The following is a 16,840-nucleotide window of genomic DNA, read 5'->3' as shown; positions in this document are numbered from 1 at the left end:
GTCTGCAGTTAGCTATGATTGCGCCACTGCACTCTAGCCAGGGCAACAGAGCGAGACCTGGTCTCCAAAATAAAAATAAACTCATTTTTTCATATTTGTGTAAAAGTCTTACAGCTGTGATATTATGGTATGTACACACGTTGGATTTTGTCCACAGTTCCTGGCTAATAATTCCCATAGCCCTTGTTACAGTCTTTTTGTTACAACGTTGGGGCACTTTAAGCCTCAGAAGCAGGCCTCAGAAAACAGATACTCTCTCTCTTAACTTTCTGGCCCTTCTTTCACCAGCTCAAGGCAGGACTCTAATCTGATTGTGGGTCATAAGACCCTCATTTCAGAAGGGGTTGTGCCCCATCCCCTGAAGAAAGGAATGCTGCACAGAGAAGCCAGTAAGAATGTGAACAGACAAGACTTGCTGGGTTTCCCCACTCAGCCCATTAATAGTAGATCATACCTTTTTTGTCCAATCACATTTCTACATGGTTGTTAATCATGCCTATCAAATGAAGTCTCCACAAAAGGTCTCAAAGGACTGGTTTCGGAGAGCTTCTGGATAACTGAATACCTGAAGGTTCTGGAGGATGTTTGCACTCAGCTAAGCCTTAACATACTTACAGAACCAGGAAGGAACCATCTATACCAATTCTAAGTTAATTTGGACTAAACAAAGTCTTATTAATAGCAAAGGATAATTGAAATCCCAAACTTACAAGGTTTTCAACAAAAGTAAAGTTTGCTAAAAGTTCAAATGCAACATGTATTATCCTAACTTCTAATCTTGTGGCCTTAGACAGCCTAGTCCACAGACATGAAGGAAATTTGCTTTGGAAAAGAATGATTATCATCGTTGAAAAAAAAGGGAGGGGGAGGGAGAATTTATGTAAAAAGAATGTTATATGGTAAATTCTTATCCTAAAATAAATTAACTGGTTGTTTAAAAAAAGGGATGTTTGCAGCAAGTCAGAAAGTTGAGGCACGTCAAAGAGTTGTCTGTGAAAGTCGTGAAAAAAAAATGTGTGTTATGAAAGGGAATTTATGCAAGAAATGTTGTATAATTTAAAAGTAATCAGGCCTCCTGAATGTAAAACTATTGAAGAAACAGTTTATGTGCAAAATGTATAAGGAAAGTAAAATATACTTTTGGTATATTTTATACCAAAGGATTACAAGGAGGCATAAGAATGTGTGTATTTTTACCTACATTAAAAGGTTAAAAAAATTTTTTCTTTGTTTTGAAGGTTTAAGCCAGTTCTAAAACGTTAATTGTAAAGGAAATTCTGTGTGTAAACATATTGGCTAAAATTAGGGTATCATCCAGTTTTTCTGTGAACTGGACATTAAAATAAAAGCACAACAGGTTTTTCTTAAAGCACTAACCTGCTTTTTAACAAAAATTATAAAAGGTTAAAAAGAGTCTATAAAAATCTTACCATATGGTCAGACGTTATAATTGGATAAATATGTCTACAAGGTTTTATCAAAATTGAGTTTAACATTAATAACACACTAATATAAAGATGAAATTTAGCTTATCTGGTATAAAAATCATACAGGAAGCATTGTCAAATATAAAATGGTGTTTGGCTTTCTTTGGTCTAAAAACTAATAAAAATAGGTGCTAAAGGAAATTTCTCAGTAAGAAGGCACTAAGGACTATAAAGTCCACTACTGATGTCCCCACATTTAAAACAAAAGTTCAGTTTCTTAGAAATTATATACTTGGTTTATCTTCCACTTTCCTTTCCCTCAAAACTAAAAGTCTTTTAGCACAGGTACCACCCCTAGAATTTCTGGTAAACCAGCATCAGCCTGAAGATCACATTCTCATCAAAGGATGGAAAGAAGGAAAACTCGAGACAGCCTGGGAAGGACCCTACCTTGTGCTGCTAACCACCGAGACTGCTGTTTGTACAACGGAAAGGGAATGGACTCATCACAAGAAAGCACCGCCCGCTCCAGAGTCGTGGGCCATGGTCCCAGGGGAAAACCCTACCGAACTAAAGCTAAGAAAAATTTAACTCTCTTTCATCTATTCTATTACTCTTTCTTCTTTCCTCGTTCTATTGACTCATTTCAATCACCTGCTCCATCCTGACTCATTCTAATGACCTGCTCCACTCTCATTCCGATTACCAGCTACCTGCCCCACCCTAACTCATTTTCCACCCTGCATAACCATTTTTCCCACCAAACCACTCACCCCATTACTCTCTTTAAATTACGGAATTAGTTTAGCCTGTGTGATCTAACCCTAGCCAATAGGGGAACAACACAGCAGCAGGGGCCACGTGCATCAGGAATAAGAACCCCTTTCCCTCCCTTGTCCAAGTGTGCGCTCACCATTTCTCCATCTGTAAGGGCACACCCTTCTATAGAAGTACCTTGCCTTGCTGAGAATTAAAAAAAAATTTAAAAAAAAAAAAAGAAAAAAGAAAATGCATTTAATACACCTAACCTAACAAACATCATAGCTGAGCCTAAAAACATTTTCAGAACAATTACATTAGCCTACAGTTGGGCAAAATCATCTAACACAAAGCATATCTTATAATAAAGTGTTGAATATCTTATGTAATTTATTTAACAAATGATCATCTGTCATAATATGCATATCACTTTTGCACTATTGTAATTTCAAAAAATCATAAGAAGAGTTAACATAAGTTGCTGTCTGCATGTAACAGGGAAGATGAAATGACTCTTCACCAAGTTTATAAAAGAAGTTTGCTATGTATCTTCACTTAGGATGGAGGTCTGAAAATCTTGTGTAGAATTAATTCCTTTATTTTTCTGCTTAGGAACAAACAGAAAACGGTTATTATAGAGTATACAAGCTGCTGCATTTTAAGATTAAAAAAACAACAGCAGGGGAAGAGATCTGAGATACATTTTTCCAGATGCTGTTTGTCATTTACATAGCATAAAATAATTCTTTGAATATCAGGCATGGTTTAACTCAGTACCATTTTCGACCTAGGAGAGAAGACCTGCATATCAAAATTTTAATTCATTGAGTCATAATGCAAATCAGAGAGAGTGTAACATTATTATAGCACGCTATGTGGACAGGCATTGCTTTAGTAAACGTAGGGAGAAATATAAATCACCCCACTTCTTAGACTTACAGCTCTGGTGTAAAATACACTTTTGGTGAAAGGATTATATGGAAGCATAAGAATGTGTGTATTTTTACCTATATTAAAAGGTTAAAAAAATTTTTTTTGTTTTGAAGGTTTAAGCCAGTTTTAAAACGTTAATTGTAAAGGAAATTCTGTGTGTACAACAGACCTTGTTCATGTGTTGAAATCAATGATATTTGCAATAAAAATATTATATGATCAGATTAACAGCTGAATAAACTTTTACCAAATAGTCCTTTTCTTTCCAAGTTTTATATAATATGGCTTTCAGAATTTTCCCCACCAGGTGCAGTGGCTCACGCCTGTCTGTAATCCCAGCACTTTGGGAGGCTAAGGCAGGCAGATCACGAGGTCAAGAGATCGAGACCATCCTGGCCAATATGTTGAAACCCCGTCTCTACTAAAAATACAAAAAATTAGCTGGTCGTGGTGGCATGTGCCTGTAGTCCCAGCTACTCGGGAAGCTGACACAGGAGAATTGCTTAAACCCAGGAGGCAGAGGTTGCAGTGAGCCAAGATGGCACCACTGCACTCCAGCCTGGCAACAGAGTGAGACTCCATCTCAAAAAAAAAAAAAAAAAAAAAAAAAAAAAATTCCCATTACAGTTTCTAAAGGAAGAGAATGAATTCCAATGTTTATAATAGCTAATGTTTAAGTAACATGTATTCTGCCATGATATATACTAATCCCCTTACCTAAAAAAGCTCATTTAGCCAGATTTGGTGGCTCACACCTGTAATCCCAACACTTTGGGAGGCCAAGGCAGGAGGATGAGAGTTCCAGGCCAACCTGGGCAACATAGTGAGATGCTGCCTCTACAAAAAAAAATTAAAAACTAGCTGGGTATAGTGGCACACACCTGTAGTCCTAGCTACCTGGGAGGATGAAGTGGGAGGATGACTTGAGCCTGGGAGGTGGAGGCTGCAGTAAGCCATGAATGTGCCACTGCACTCCAGCCTGGGTGACAGAGAGACCCTTTCTAAATAAATAAATGGAACAGAAAATAGCTCAGGAAACAAAGGGGTATGAGCAAGAGACTGAGTAGAAAAGCCAGTGATGTAGGTTAACAAAAACAGTATGGTGTTCTAGGGACCCGGGAAGAGTGTCTTAAGGAGGAGCTGTATCAATTGTTAGGTCAAAGTGATACTGATGATCAACTTGAATTTACAAACAGAAGTCACTGATAAAACCTTAACAGAAGCATTTTTAGTGGAGTGGTAAGAATAAAACCTGACCGGAGTAGGGTAATAAACTTGAAAGAAGTAAAATTTAGTACAATTATTTTTAGCTTTTTTTTTTTCTTTGCAAAACTGCTCTGGTTTGAATGTATGTCTGCCACAAACCTCAGGAAATTTAACCCCCACTGGTGCAGAGGCATGTGCCTGTAATCCCAGCTACTAGGAAGGCTCAGTGGGGAGGATCACTTGAGGCCAGGAGGCTGCAGTGTACTATGTTTGTGCCTTTGAATAGCCACTGCACTCCAGCCTGGGCAACATAGCAGGACTCAGTGTCTAAAAGTGGATTTAAAAAAAGGAAAAAGAAATTTGATCCCTAATGTTGGAGGTGGTGCTTAATGGAAGGTGTTTGGGCAATGAAAACAGATCCCTCATGAATGGTTTCAATGCCTTATCAGTATAAGTGAGTTCTCACTCTATTTGCTCCCAGGAGAGCTGGTCATTAAAAAGAACTTACCACTTCCCCCTTCGCTCTTGCTTCTTGTCTATGTGATCTCTGCACACATCAGCTACCCAACTTCTATCATGAGTGGAAGCAGCCTGAGGCTTTCACCAGATGCCCAATCTTCCAGCCAGCAGAATCACAAGCCAAATAACCCTTTTTAAATGTATAAATTACTGTTTCAGGTATTCATTTATAGTAACACATAGTAAGACAAGTGCCTACTGGTAGGCATCTATAAATTCTGAAAACTGCAGATTTTCAAATACACGGAAATGCTACCCAAGGACATCTGTATTTAAATGCAGCTTTGCCTGCTGACTTTATTAACACGAGAAATCAACAAAACAGTCTGTCTTCTGAATGAAGAAGCACAGCAGGGCCAGAAGCAGTGGCTCACGCCTATAATCCCAGCACTTGGAGAGGCCAAGGCAGGCAGATTGCTTGCGGTCAGGAGAGAGACCAGCCTGGCCAACGTGGCAAAACTGTCTACCAAAAATACAAAAATTAGCCAGGGATGGTGGTGGGCACCTGTAATCACAGCTACTCTGGAGACTGAAGCAGAATAGCTTGAACTCAGGAGGCTGAGGTTGTAATGAGCAGTGAGCCGAGATCACGCCACTGCACTCTAGCCTGGGCGACAGAACAAGACTCAGTCTCAAAAAAAAAAAAAAAGCAGCACAAGCACAATTCTAAACATTCAAAGAAAAAAAAGAGTGTGTTATCTTTCTTTCTTGGCAGCATTGGTATCTGATGCATTTGTAAATGACAACTTCTTTAGGTTGCCATTGGAGTTTGTTACATAGCAGTAATATAGTTTCTTCATTAAAACATGTCCTATTTCATGCCAAATTTAATATTTATTCTTACATTGCAAAGTCCGAGGATAGACACAAAATAGATACTACTCAGAATTTTTAAGGATTCATAAAATGATCAATTCTAGAAAATGTTATTACTAATTTCTTAATGTAGCATTTATTTGGAGTTGCTTAATAAAATGTTTTTCAATTATGTGACACACTGTTTCTTTACACAGTTTTAAACTTTGAGGTAATTTGTGCCAAAGGATCTAGAGTAATTCTCAACAGAGGTAGAAATGGACCAATTTTGCCCACCAATGGACATTGGTAACGTCTCCATTTTTTTCATAGCCTGTGGGAATTGGAGGGAAGGAGTGCTTTTTGTGTGTAGTGGCAGAGCCCAGGTTAGCTGCTAAACATGCTAAAACGCATGGGATGGTCTGCTAAACCAAACTGTCTTTCAGAAACAGTCAATAGTGGCAAGGTTGAGAAACCCTGCTCTTAGAGGTTGAAATTATGCATGACACATAGGAACTAAAAGCATGGAATCTGGTAACTGAAAACACTCTACACACTCTAAATTCAAAACTACATGGGTTTACATATCCACCATTTGACTAACAGAATGAATTCAAGTAATTCAACCTGTTTAAAAATTTAAAAATTTTTGAGATAATCCATGTACTTCAAATACTTAGCCCAGTTCCTGACATTGAAAACGTGCTCCCACTACCCTGTAAACATTTAATTGTATACTTATATACCAACATCCAAAATTAATGTCAGTAAATTCCTCAAGTTTCTATGACGTGATGACTTACACACACCTATGTGAAAACTCGCCACATTCCCCACCTTAAAATTATGAATATACTTCCTGGCCTTTGAAAACCTGCACCATGGCTGAGCGCAGTGGCTCACACCTGTAATCCCAGCATTCTGGGAGGCTGAGGAGAGTGGATCACTTGAGCTCAGGAGTTCAAGACCAGCCTGGGCAACATGGCAAAACCCTGTCTCTAAAAAAAATACAAAAATTAGCTAGGCTTGGTGGCACATACCTGTAGTCCCGGCTACTTACAGGCTGAGGCAGGAGGATCACTTAAGACCGGGAGGTCGAGGCTGCAGTGATCCGTGTTTGTACTACTACATTCCAGCCTGGGTGACAGAGACTATCTCAAAAAAAAAAAAAAAAAAAGAAAAGAGAACCTGCACCAAGACTCAGCAGCAGAAATTCTCAAGATCTCTTGACTACCAGCACTATGGTTAGCAGTGATAAACTCAGATTTCAACTTCAATCCTAGGACAAAAGTCACTTATAACCTTGAAAATCACCACAAAGAGAATGCCAAGTAAAGACCATTGTTAAAAACTGCACACACTTCAACAACTGCCAGTAAGAGAAACTCAAAGCTTTCTATTTTGCCAATGTCAGATGCTTGAGTATCCTTCCCAATTTACTTTTGTGTAATTTCCAGTTCCAGTTGTTATGTATGCTCTAGTGAAGTTACCAACGGTCTATACACAAAATGGAAGTGTTTTATTAAAGCAGCTTAAAGTCGTATTTTCAAACTACAGAAATTCAGAAATTGTTTAAATTCTAATAGTTAATTTCCTATACTTTAAAGTTCAGAGTGTACTTTCAGCATAAAAAAGTGACACATATCAAGTTTCAGTTATTTATTAATCAGTGTAATCTCCAATAGAGATTACAATACAGATCTCCAACATGATTTCATGCATTTAGAGGAGAAATATTTCCTGGTTAAGTGGAAAATTGTGCGGATGTGGCTTCTGGAAGACCTTCATTCTAAAGCAGCGTTATAGTGAAACATTTCATTTAGAAATCTGGACGTTCCTTCTTCAGTTTGTTGTAATCCACATTCACTGAGTAGAACTTGGAACAGAAAAAAAGATATTTTAAGTAATCTTAAATACACAGAGATGGTACAAAGGTTTTAGAATTCTTTGTATTTGGTTTTCTACAGTAACAATTACAGACATGAATTTTTAAAAGAATAACAACATAAAAGTCATTCACAGAAAAATACTATACCTAAAATTCCAGCCTTCGATGATAGTTTTGGCAAGGTAAAATTATTCAATTTACTTCAGAAGAGCAGTGTCAGTACAGTCTATTACTTGGACCCTATAAGGAAAATTCTTCTATTTCAAAGTGAATAATTAAGAATTCCTTCTGATACACACTTCCAGTTCGGTAAGTTTTTGTCTTAACTCTACTAAGTACATGGAAGAATCGCCAACAGAATAGAGGATTAACAAGAAATTACATTCCCTACTTGCTGAATGAACTGCTGTAATTTAGAGGGAGAGATCCTGCAACAAAAAGAGGCTAGTAATATATAAGGTATTGCTTTGTTTTTTTTTTTTGTTTTTGTTTGTTTGTTTGTTTGTTTTTTTTGAGACGGAGTCTCGCTCTGCCGCCCAGGCTGGAGTGCAGTGGCCAGATCTCGGCTCACTGCAAGCTCCGCCTCCCGGGTTTACGCCATTCTCCTGCCTCAGCCTCCCGAGTAGCGGGGACTACAGGCGCCCGCCACCTCGCCCGGCTAGTTTTTTTTTTTTGTATTTTTTAGTAGAGACAGGGTTTCACCGTGTCAGCCAGGATGGTCTCGATCTCCTGACCTCGTGATCCGCCCGTCTCGGCCTCCCAAAGTGCTGGGATTACAGGCTTGAGCCACCGCGCCCGGCCTGGTATTGCTTTGTTTTGTGGTTTACATAACTTTTGAGATATTTTCTCTCTCTCACTAATTTCCTAACCCAGGCTATATTCAATATCAAACTGACACTTCACCTCTGGTAATGGCTTTTAAATAATATGGTATTTCTGCTGTTTAAAATTTCCAACATTTCTTTATAATCAATTAAAATTAATTTTAGAAACAAATCTTACTGTGATTGCTTAAAAAAACAAAAACAAAAACAAAAAAACACTCCCTCTCTCAGTAACTTTAAAAAAAAAATGACATATTTGAAACTGGTCCAGAGTTTCTACTAAGGACACATTAATGCTTGTACACAAGCCCAAATAAGGCTAAAATCTTGGGTTTACTCATTCTTGCGCCAAAGAATGCTAGAGAGGTTGTGCTATAATTACTTGAAGACTATGATATTTATCACCCAAAGAACCACAATTTCAGAATGATAAACATTTTCTTCAGGGTTTTTAAGCATGAAGTTCACAAATCTGTATTCATTCTTTCTTCAAATCCCTTTTATTTCTTCAAATACACCCGAACTTATTTATTTCTGAAAAACTCTTATTTATTTTACTGATTTAAAAAAATCCTCAGGTTGTAAAGCTTATTACCAAGTTATCCTTGAGATACAGACAGATACAGGCTTTTATGGACAGAAAATTATAAATAATCCATAAAGCAGTATTCTTTGTTCTGACAGTGTTCGTTTAAGAAACAATTAATCTAGATAATAAGATTTTAAAAAAACTATTTGTGCTATCCTCTAACATATTAACAAAACATTAGAAATAATTTACAGAAGGGTTTGCAGGTATATATTAAGGAAAGGAAAATAAACATTTGTTGGGCTCCTGCCCAGGCACTGGGCTAGATGCTTTATGTATATCTTAGTTAATTATCACAATAACCCTTCTCATTCTTAATATACAAAAGAGGTAATTTAGATCAAGTTCTACAACTTGCAAGATCAAGGCCCTACACCCATGCAGAGTCAAAAGCGCATACATGGTGGTATTTTTGCCAATTTTCTTAAAACTAAGCAGGCTTCTGATTTACTCGCTTCAAATCCAAAATTCTCTCTAGAATTTTAAAACCTGCTTTCAACTTCCCTGCCTCTATTCTTTTTCTGTTTAATGCTGGCTACCTTGAGAGTCTCTGAAACAACAGTTGGGAAGGCACAACATATTCTGATCTTAGCTTTGGGGAGCTTCAACTGTTATTCAGTTGAGAAGTATTGCTGGGTCTTTAATGCTCAAATCTTATTTTGGTCCTGTCTCTTGCTGTTTTATTCATAGCTTTTGCTTGATTATAGCATGGCAACAAATAACCCTCTGTTTTGGACTGAATGTTTACATCCTCCCAAAATTCATGTTGTAACCCCAAACGCCAATGTGATGGTATCTGGAGGCTGGGCCTTTGAGAGGTAGTTAGGTCATGAGGGTGGAACACTCATGACTAGTGCCTTTACAGGAGGGCTCACTTCTCTCCTTCCATCTTGTGAGGACACAACTGGGTTGGGCCCTCATCAGGAGCAGACTTGTTTGGCACCTTGATCTGGACTTCCCAGTCTCCAGACTGAGCAATAAATTAGTTGTTTAAGCCACCGGGTCTATGGTACCTCGTTATGGCAGCCCAAATTAACACACTCAAATCTTAGTGGCTTACAACAATGAAAGTTCACTTTTCACTCACATTATATGCCATTAGTATGTTGATTGCTTCATTTTTCTTTTTCATTCCAATTCTAAGGTGAATGAGTAGCCCTTACTTGTCAATTTTGGTCTCATGAGAGATGCAAAAGAACAGAGGAATCACATAGTGGTTCAAGAGTGGCAGGTATCATTTCCTCCAACTCATAATTTCCCACAAGTCACAAATCAAATCTGCTGTCAGTAGGCCAGTAAAACAAATTCCCTTAGGTGAGAGATTATGAATGATGGAGATGATAATCTAGTCTACCTGAATGGGTTTAGAAAAAGTATTAGGTAGGTTTCATTTACTCCAGGTTCTCGTTTCTGGATTTGGTTCCTTTTCATTTCTGTCATTACGTAACATGACACTCTTTATCTTTCCGCTCTGATATCAGTGTCATAGCTATTAAGAGTCCAAGCTATGTCACACACATTAGGTTTTTGTTGCAGCAACATTTCATTTTTGGTTTCCAAGGCCTCATCTTGGCATGTGTTGCGATATTTCAGAACATTAGTAAACTAGCTGCATTATCAGAATCATCTGTTACACCTTTTGAACTACACATACCCATAGATTCCAATACGTTCTTTGGTGGAAGAACCAAAGCCTGCTAGTTTTTTTTTTTTTGTTTAGTTTTTAAAAGTTTCTTGTATGTGGAATTATTTTTTCTGGAATAGACTTACTTTAAACAAATGTGTAAGACAGAAAAATAAATCAGGATGCCCATTTGATCTTTTTTGAGGCAAAATGTAACACACAGATGAGATAGCTGTTTCAGCTTAGCCACTGCATTTTTATTTTCTTCTTGTAAGGAGATCTACTTAAGGATTTAGAAGCCAAATTATAATCAGGTTAAGCGGAAAACTTGAAATCCACAAAGGGTGATCTTAAAAATTGCTATCAGGCTGCGGGCACAGTGGCTCATGCCTGTAATACCAGTACTGGGAGGTTGAGACAGGCGGATCGACTTAAGGCCATGAGTTTAAGACCAGCCTGGCCAACATGGCAAAACCCCATCTCTACTAAAAATACAAAAAATCAGCTGGGTGTGGTGGCGTATGCCAGTAGTCCCAGCTACTCAGGAGAGAGAGGCACAACAATCGCTTGAGCCTGGGAGGCAGAGGCTGCAGTGAGCCAAGATAACGCCACTGCACTCCAGCCTGGGTGACAGAGTGAGACTGTCTCCAACAACAAAGAAAAACGTTGCTATGAGTAATGATAATCCATCATAGATGTATACCTGTCAAGGAGTGCTAGACACATGCCAATCGGGGATCCTGTTCTTCACAGTGATAAATCAAATGGCCAGTTACTCTCTTTTGATGAAGTGGTTCCATATTATGGAAAGTGTATTGAGTGAGTTATAAACTTTAAACACATAAACTGTATGGTATGTGAATGGTATGGTATCTTAACGAAGCTGCCCTTGGTTTTTGTTTTTTTTTTTTTTTAGACAGAGTCTCGTTCTGTTGCCCAGGCTGGAGTGCAGGGGCGTGATCTTGGCTCACTGCAACCCCCACCTCCCAGGTTCAAGCAATTCTCCTGCCTCAGCCTCCCGAGTAGCTGGGATTACAGGCATCTACTACCATGCCCAGCTAATTTTTGTGTTTTTAGTAGAGATGGGGTTTCACCATATCAGCCAGGCTGATTTCGAGCTCCTGATCTCAAGTGATCTGCCCGCCTCAGCCTCCCAAAGTGCTGGGATTACAAGCGTGAGCCACCGCGCCTGGCCTGCCCTTGGTTTTGACACTGTGCAGGTTCTTTGTATGCAATCACATATAAGAAAGGTTATGTCTGGGGAATCAATAAATGGTCTCAGTCCATGAAATCATTCTCTGGAAGAGTAGTTCCACAGACCACTCTAAATTCTTATGTCCCACAACAGACCAGCTGAATCAGAATCTCTGGGGATTAGGCTGAAGAATCTGTGTTTCAACAAGCTCTATGTACAATGAAGTCTGAGGACACTGTGTTAGACTATCTAAGAACTAAGAAAATGGTAAATGATAGCTATACTATTTTTCCTTCTTTTCTTATACTAGCAATAAAAAGCTAGCAAAAAAATATTTATTAGAGCAATTAACTACCTAACAGCGCTTCAAAGTTCAATATAATGGAATTTTACTCATATATCCAGTTTCAAGAAAACCCACCCCATGACAAAACTTATTACAACACAATTTCTAACAACTTCAAAACAATTTTGTAGTTTACCTTGTATTGATCATTGGGACCCAGTTTGTTCCAGGGCTCTGGGTTATTTCTGTCCCAACTAAAAGAAATAAAACATTATGACTGTTATAATAATAAAGCACTATTTAAAATAGTGTTTTGTACTTAAGAATACATTTTTGAATAGATCAATCTTATTTTCTATTAGATGAAGTACAGTGTTACTTCATTATGGAGTTGAAACAGGTAGAGGATCTATAATAAGCAATCTCATGTAATCAATTAGAAAAAAGGTAGAACACAGAATCCCTATCACAAGATACTTTTTACCCGGCTTTCACAAAAGCTTTCCATTTCATTAATAAAGTGATATATAGAAAAGTGCATAGAATAATGATGAATCAATCTTTACTGTCTATTGTTTTTCAACTGCAAATGTGCAAGTGCGGGCAAAAAACATTTACATGTGCCAAGAACCATGATTATTTTATAAAAACAATTATTATTATGTCAATCCTCAAAACATTACAAGATTTGGTATTAGCAGTTCTACTTTACCAAAGAGAAAACGAGACTCAGAGAAATTAGATAATTTCATGTACCAGAAAAAGTAAATGAAAATAGCCGACTTGAGATCTGAACTTATTGTATGACTGTAAATGGAAGATTCTTTCTACTACCCTGATGTTATCGACCTACAAAGACTGTGGCTCCTACACTGCCTTGACAAGCTATCAAAGTTTTAAACATTTTTAAGTACTTACCAAACATCTGGACTGAACAAGGCCAGACGCAAGAGATACAGTGTTGCTCCAGTAGCTCCAGTTCCAATAAATACAAAGAGGGGCATCAACTAAAACCAAACACAAAATAGAATAACCATCTTCAAATACTTAAGACACTGACCAACGAGAGATTACAGTAGTTTCTGCACATTGATTTCCAAGTCTCAAACTGTTATTGTGCTGTTTTGTCTTAAAATTTAAATAAAATAGATCTTACATTGAGGTAAGATTTTTCATAACTGTGTTCTAAAGAAAGAAATGGAACTTGGAAAGGATGTTAAGATGACTCTGGTTTAAGTGTCTTACTTTTTAATGTGGAGCAAATTATAGGTACATTTTTAAATTTCCAAGAAAATGTATCGAGTCTTCCTCACCTCTCTAATATTTACATGTCATTCCCATTAAATTTTCTGCTTCCTTTATTCTGGGGCTTGAAAAACAAATTCTTTGCAAATTATTTAAGGGTGCCTCCATAAAGATGTATGAAAAATAAGAGTCTGAATAAGTAAACATATCTATTACAAATACTGGCTTTAAGCATTATCTCTGAAAACGTAATGCTGCCAATGCTTGCTGCGTATTCAGGGAACTGGATTTAAGACAGATTAAAGATGGCATAGAGTTAGCTCTACAGCACGTTGATGTGCTGAGGGAAAATGAGATGCGAAAGAACTTAGCTGCAATTAAATTCCGCACTACGAAATTTCCCCAAATGCAACGCCGTCCAGACAAAGTGAGGATTCAGATCACAGACCCCTCTTATTTACCAAAAGGCCTGGTGGTGCAATGCGGTGAATACAAGATCCTCCAGAGATGGTATAACACATAGGGAACCTGACCTATGCTAGTCTCTGACCCACACAGCGCACATCTATCCCTCCTGGATCGCACAACCTGCAAAACAGCGCGGCCACCAGACTGTTCCAATATTCACTGTTTTTTTTTTTTTTTTCCCTAGCAGTGTCCGTCACCTTCCGCCCGCCAGACAAAACCCCACAATGCATGACGTAGAGCGTCACAGAGGCCTGGGGCAACTAAGAAGACAAACACTAGGAGAGGTAGGGTCTTGTCTGACGTACGGTTTGTCTGACGGACGGTAAGAGGCCATAAATAAGGATGCTCCCAGGGAACAGAAGGAGGCGCACCCTGACGCAAGAAGAAGGAAAAACATTAGGAGAGAGGTCAAGAACTTACGCTCGGATGCTTCTTGGACAGACCGAGGATCTGGCGGAGCATGTTTGCGGCAGAGGCCTCCGACTGGAAAGGAGAGAAGCTGTCTAGCCACCAGGCCCTGAGCTAAGTAGCATCTGCAATGAGACGCTGCGGACTTCCAAAGTCACTCAGTACCTCCTACCTGAAGGACCCTTGGCTGGAAGGGCAGCTTGCGGCAGGAGGGCCCGAATGCGACTGTCCTTAACAATGCCTGCTTAGATCCAACTCTTCACATGTTCTTCCTGACCTGGTCGGACCATCATCATTCCACTTCATAGTGAAAACCCCTTCACTGCTGTGCTATGTACATTTCTGAGGGGAAATTTTTTTGGCGAAATGAGGACTCTTCGATTGACCAGACAGGCACTTTCCAAGGGTGCCACATACTGAGGAATGCAGTCGACGCCGGGGCGCACGGGCCGCGCGCTCCGCGAGTGGGGGGCCTCTCCCGCGGCGCCTGAGAGCCGGGTCCGCGCGCCGAGGCCCTGGGGGCGCGCGTGCCGGGCGCGCGCTGGCCGGCCGTGACTACCGCTGAGGGAGCTGCGCGGCGCCTCTGGGGGCCGAGCGCCGGGCGCCTGGAGGTCAGGTCGGGTCTCTTGCCGCTAAGGTCAGCGGCTGCGGTTTGAGAAGACAGCAGCTGCTTCCTGTCTTAGGCTGTCACAGACAATCAGAAGTTAAAAACTAGTAAATGACTTAAAGATGATAATAGTCCTGGCAGTGTGTTTCTAAACCCTGAGATCCTGGCCCTCGGTTGAAAGTTCGTCGCCACAAAGACCTTTCCAACACGCCACTATCCCCCCTCCCTGGTCCCAAATTGCGTCCTTAAAATGTGTTTTCAATGGCCGTGTACCTACAGATAATCTTTCCCACTGTCCCAATCCAATTTTCGTTTGTGGTTTTTTGTTTGTTTGTTTTTGTACCCGAACGTCTTCCATGTGACAGGCTTTGCGGGGAGCGGTGGGGGAGGGGGCTTGGGATAAAACGTACACTCTGAACCCTCTCCAATCTCATACGTAGGTTAAAGCATTAATCAAATGATCAAGCAAATATTAATTGGGACCAGAAATCATAGGAGAAGTTTCCACCGGAAGTTACACTAACTCTGAAGGAAGAGTAGACATTAACCAGGGGAAAACCGAGGATGCAGGTGTACAGGGCGGAGGTAATAACACGTGAAGGTCTGAAGCTAGTGAAAACCCGAGGAGCTCTATGAGGTCTGGTGTGGCTGGAAAGTAAAAGGGAGAGCAAGGTGGGGATCAGATCTGCTGGGCCAATAACCGCTTACACATCATGGGTTTTATGTTGAGAGCTTGGGAAGGTTGTGCTTTTAAATGATTGCTTTGTGAAGAATTGATTACAAGGAATAAGCGTGAAAGGGGAGGGACCTATCAAGGGGCCATTGCAATAGTCCATAGTCTGTGTGAGAGAGAATGGTAGCTTGAACTATTGTAGAGAATGTAATGATGAGATAAAAAGATTCCAGAGATGTTTAGAAGGTGGCACCAACAGGACTTGGTGGTTGACTATCAGGGAATGAGGAGAGAGAAGTTAAGAATCTGAATTTCAGAGGTTCAGTTTTGAGCAGCTCTGGTTGTTGCCAGTTATTGAAATAAGAAGCCATAGAGAATGATGTACAAGTGCCTATGTAAAATTCAAGTGGATTTCTGTGGAGCAGAAGAGACCTACACTAGAAGTATAAATTTAGGACTAAGTTTATGATAAGAAATGAACCCATGTGACTGAACGAGATTACTTAGGGAGAGAAGGTTGAGTGAGAATTTTGACAGAGGACACAGAGCTGAGGAATTCCAACATGCAATGCTTAGAAGAGGACGTAGGGCCAGGAGGTAGGAAAAAAAAATAGATGGTAACTGTTAAGGTGGTATGTCGTGAAGCTTATCAAGACTGGTCTTTTTTCATTCATTCAGCAAATCTTTCTTAAGTACCTACTCTTCACTAGGCACTGTTCTCGTCACTAGAGTTATAGCAGTGAACAAGAAAATTACTCTGCCCTAATGGAGCTTACATACTAATTGAGGAAGACAAACAATAAACAAATGAGATAATTTTTAGATCGTGACAAGCCAATAAAATAGTAATCTATGAGACAGACAATGACATGGAGGAGGTGGAGGAGAGAAGGTTACTTTAGGTAGACAGGACAGGGAAGGTCTGTCTGAGGATATATGAGTTGAAACCGAAATGCAAGGAAGGAAATAACCTGGTAAAGATCTGGGAAGAACACTAAATTGGCAAGAGAAATAGTTTTGAGACTTAAAAAAAGAAGAAGAAGAAAAAGAGTGTTTAAAAAAGTATCAGTGTGGTTGATCCAAGGAGAAGAGGAGGAAAATGAGAGCAAAGAGTGGAGTCTGTAAGGTCTATGTCCAATTCTCTGACAAGGACCTTATAGGCGAGGAGGAAAATGAAAGCAAAGAGTGGAGTCTGTAAGGTCTATGTCCAATTCTCTGACAAGGACCTTATAGGCTATAGTAAGGAGCATGGCTGTGTTAAAAGATCAGCACAAAAACATGGAAAATACTTAGAAGTGAACAAAGAAACCTTAGTGAGTGTAGATAGGCTTTCAGCAAATAAATTAGAAGAAGGGAGACCTCTTCTTCCAGTATTTTATTTTGAATAATAATAG

The 16,840-nt window shown here is 39.4% G+C and overlaps 1 protein-coding gene across 1 annotated transcript; it reads right to left on the bottom strand.

The window, feature by feature from the left end:
• Positions 1–7,139: 7,139 nt before the first annotated feature.
• NDUFA4 (NDUFA4, mitochondrial complex associated) lies at positions 7,140–14,855 on the bottom strand. The gene is made up of 4 exons (XM_025380945.1): positions 14,179–14,855; positions 12,964–13,052; positions 12,242–12,299; positions 7,140–7,515 (listed from the first exon to the last, which is right to left on the bottom strand). The coding sequence occupies exons 1-4, from the start codon at positions 14,218–14,220 to the stop codon at positions 7,459–7,461; spliced, it is 246 nt and encodes an 81-aa protein (XP_025236730.1). The 5' UTR covers positions 14,221–14,855; the 3' UTR covers positions 7,140–7,458.
• Between the last annotated feature and the right edge of the window lie 1,985 nt (positions 14,856–16,840).

Source organism: Theropithecus gelada, chromosome 3 (assembly GCF_003255815.1).
Source record: "Theropithecus gelada isolate Dixy chromosome 3, Tgel_1.0, whole genome shotgun sequence".
Lineage (NCBI taxonomy): Eukaryota > Metazoa > Chordata > Mammalia > Primates > Cercopithecidae > Theropithecus > Theropithecus gelada.
The sequence above is the reverse complement of the archived record's forward strand: the minus strand, read 5'-3'. Positions and strand labels throughout refer to the sequence as shown.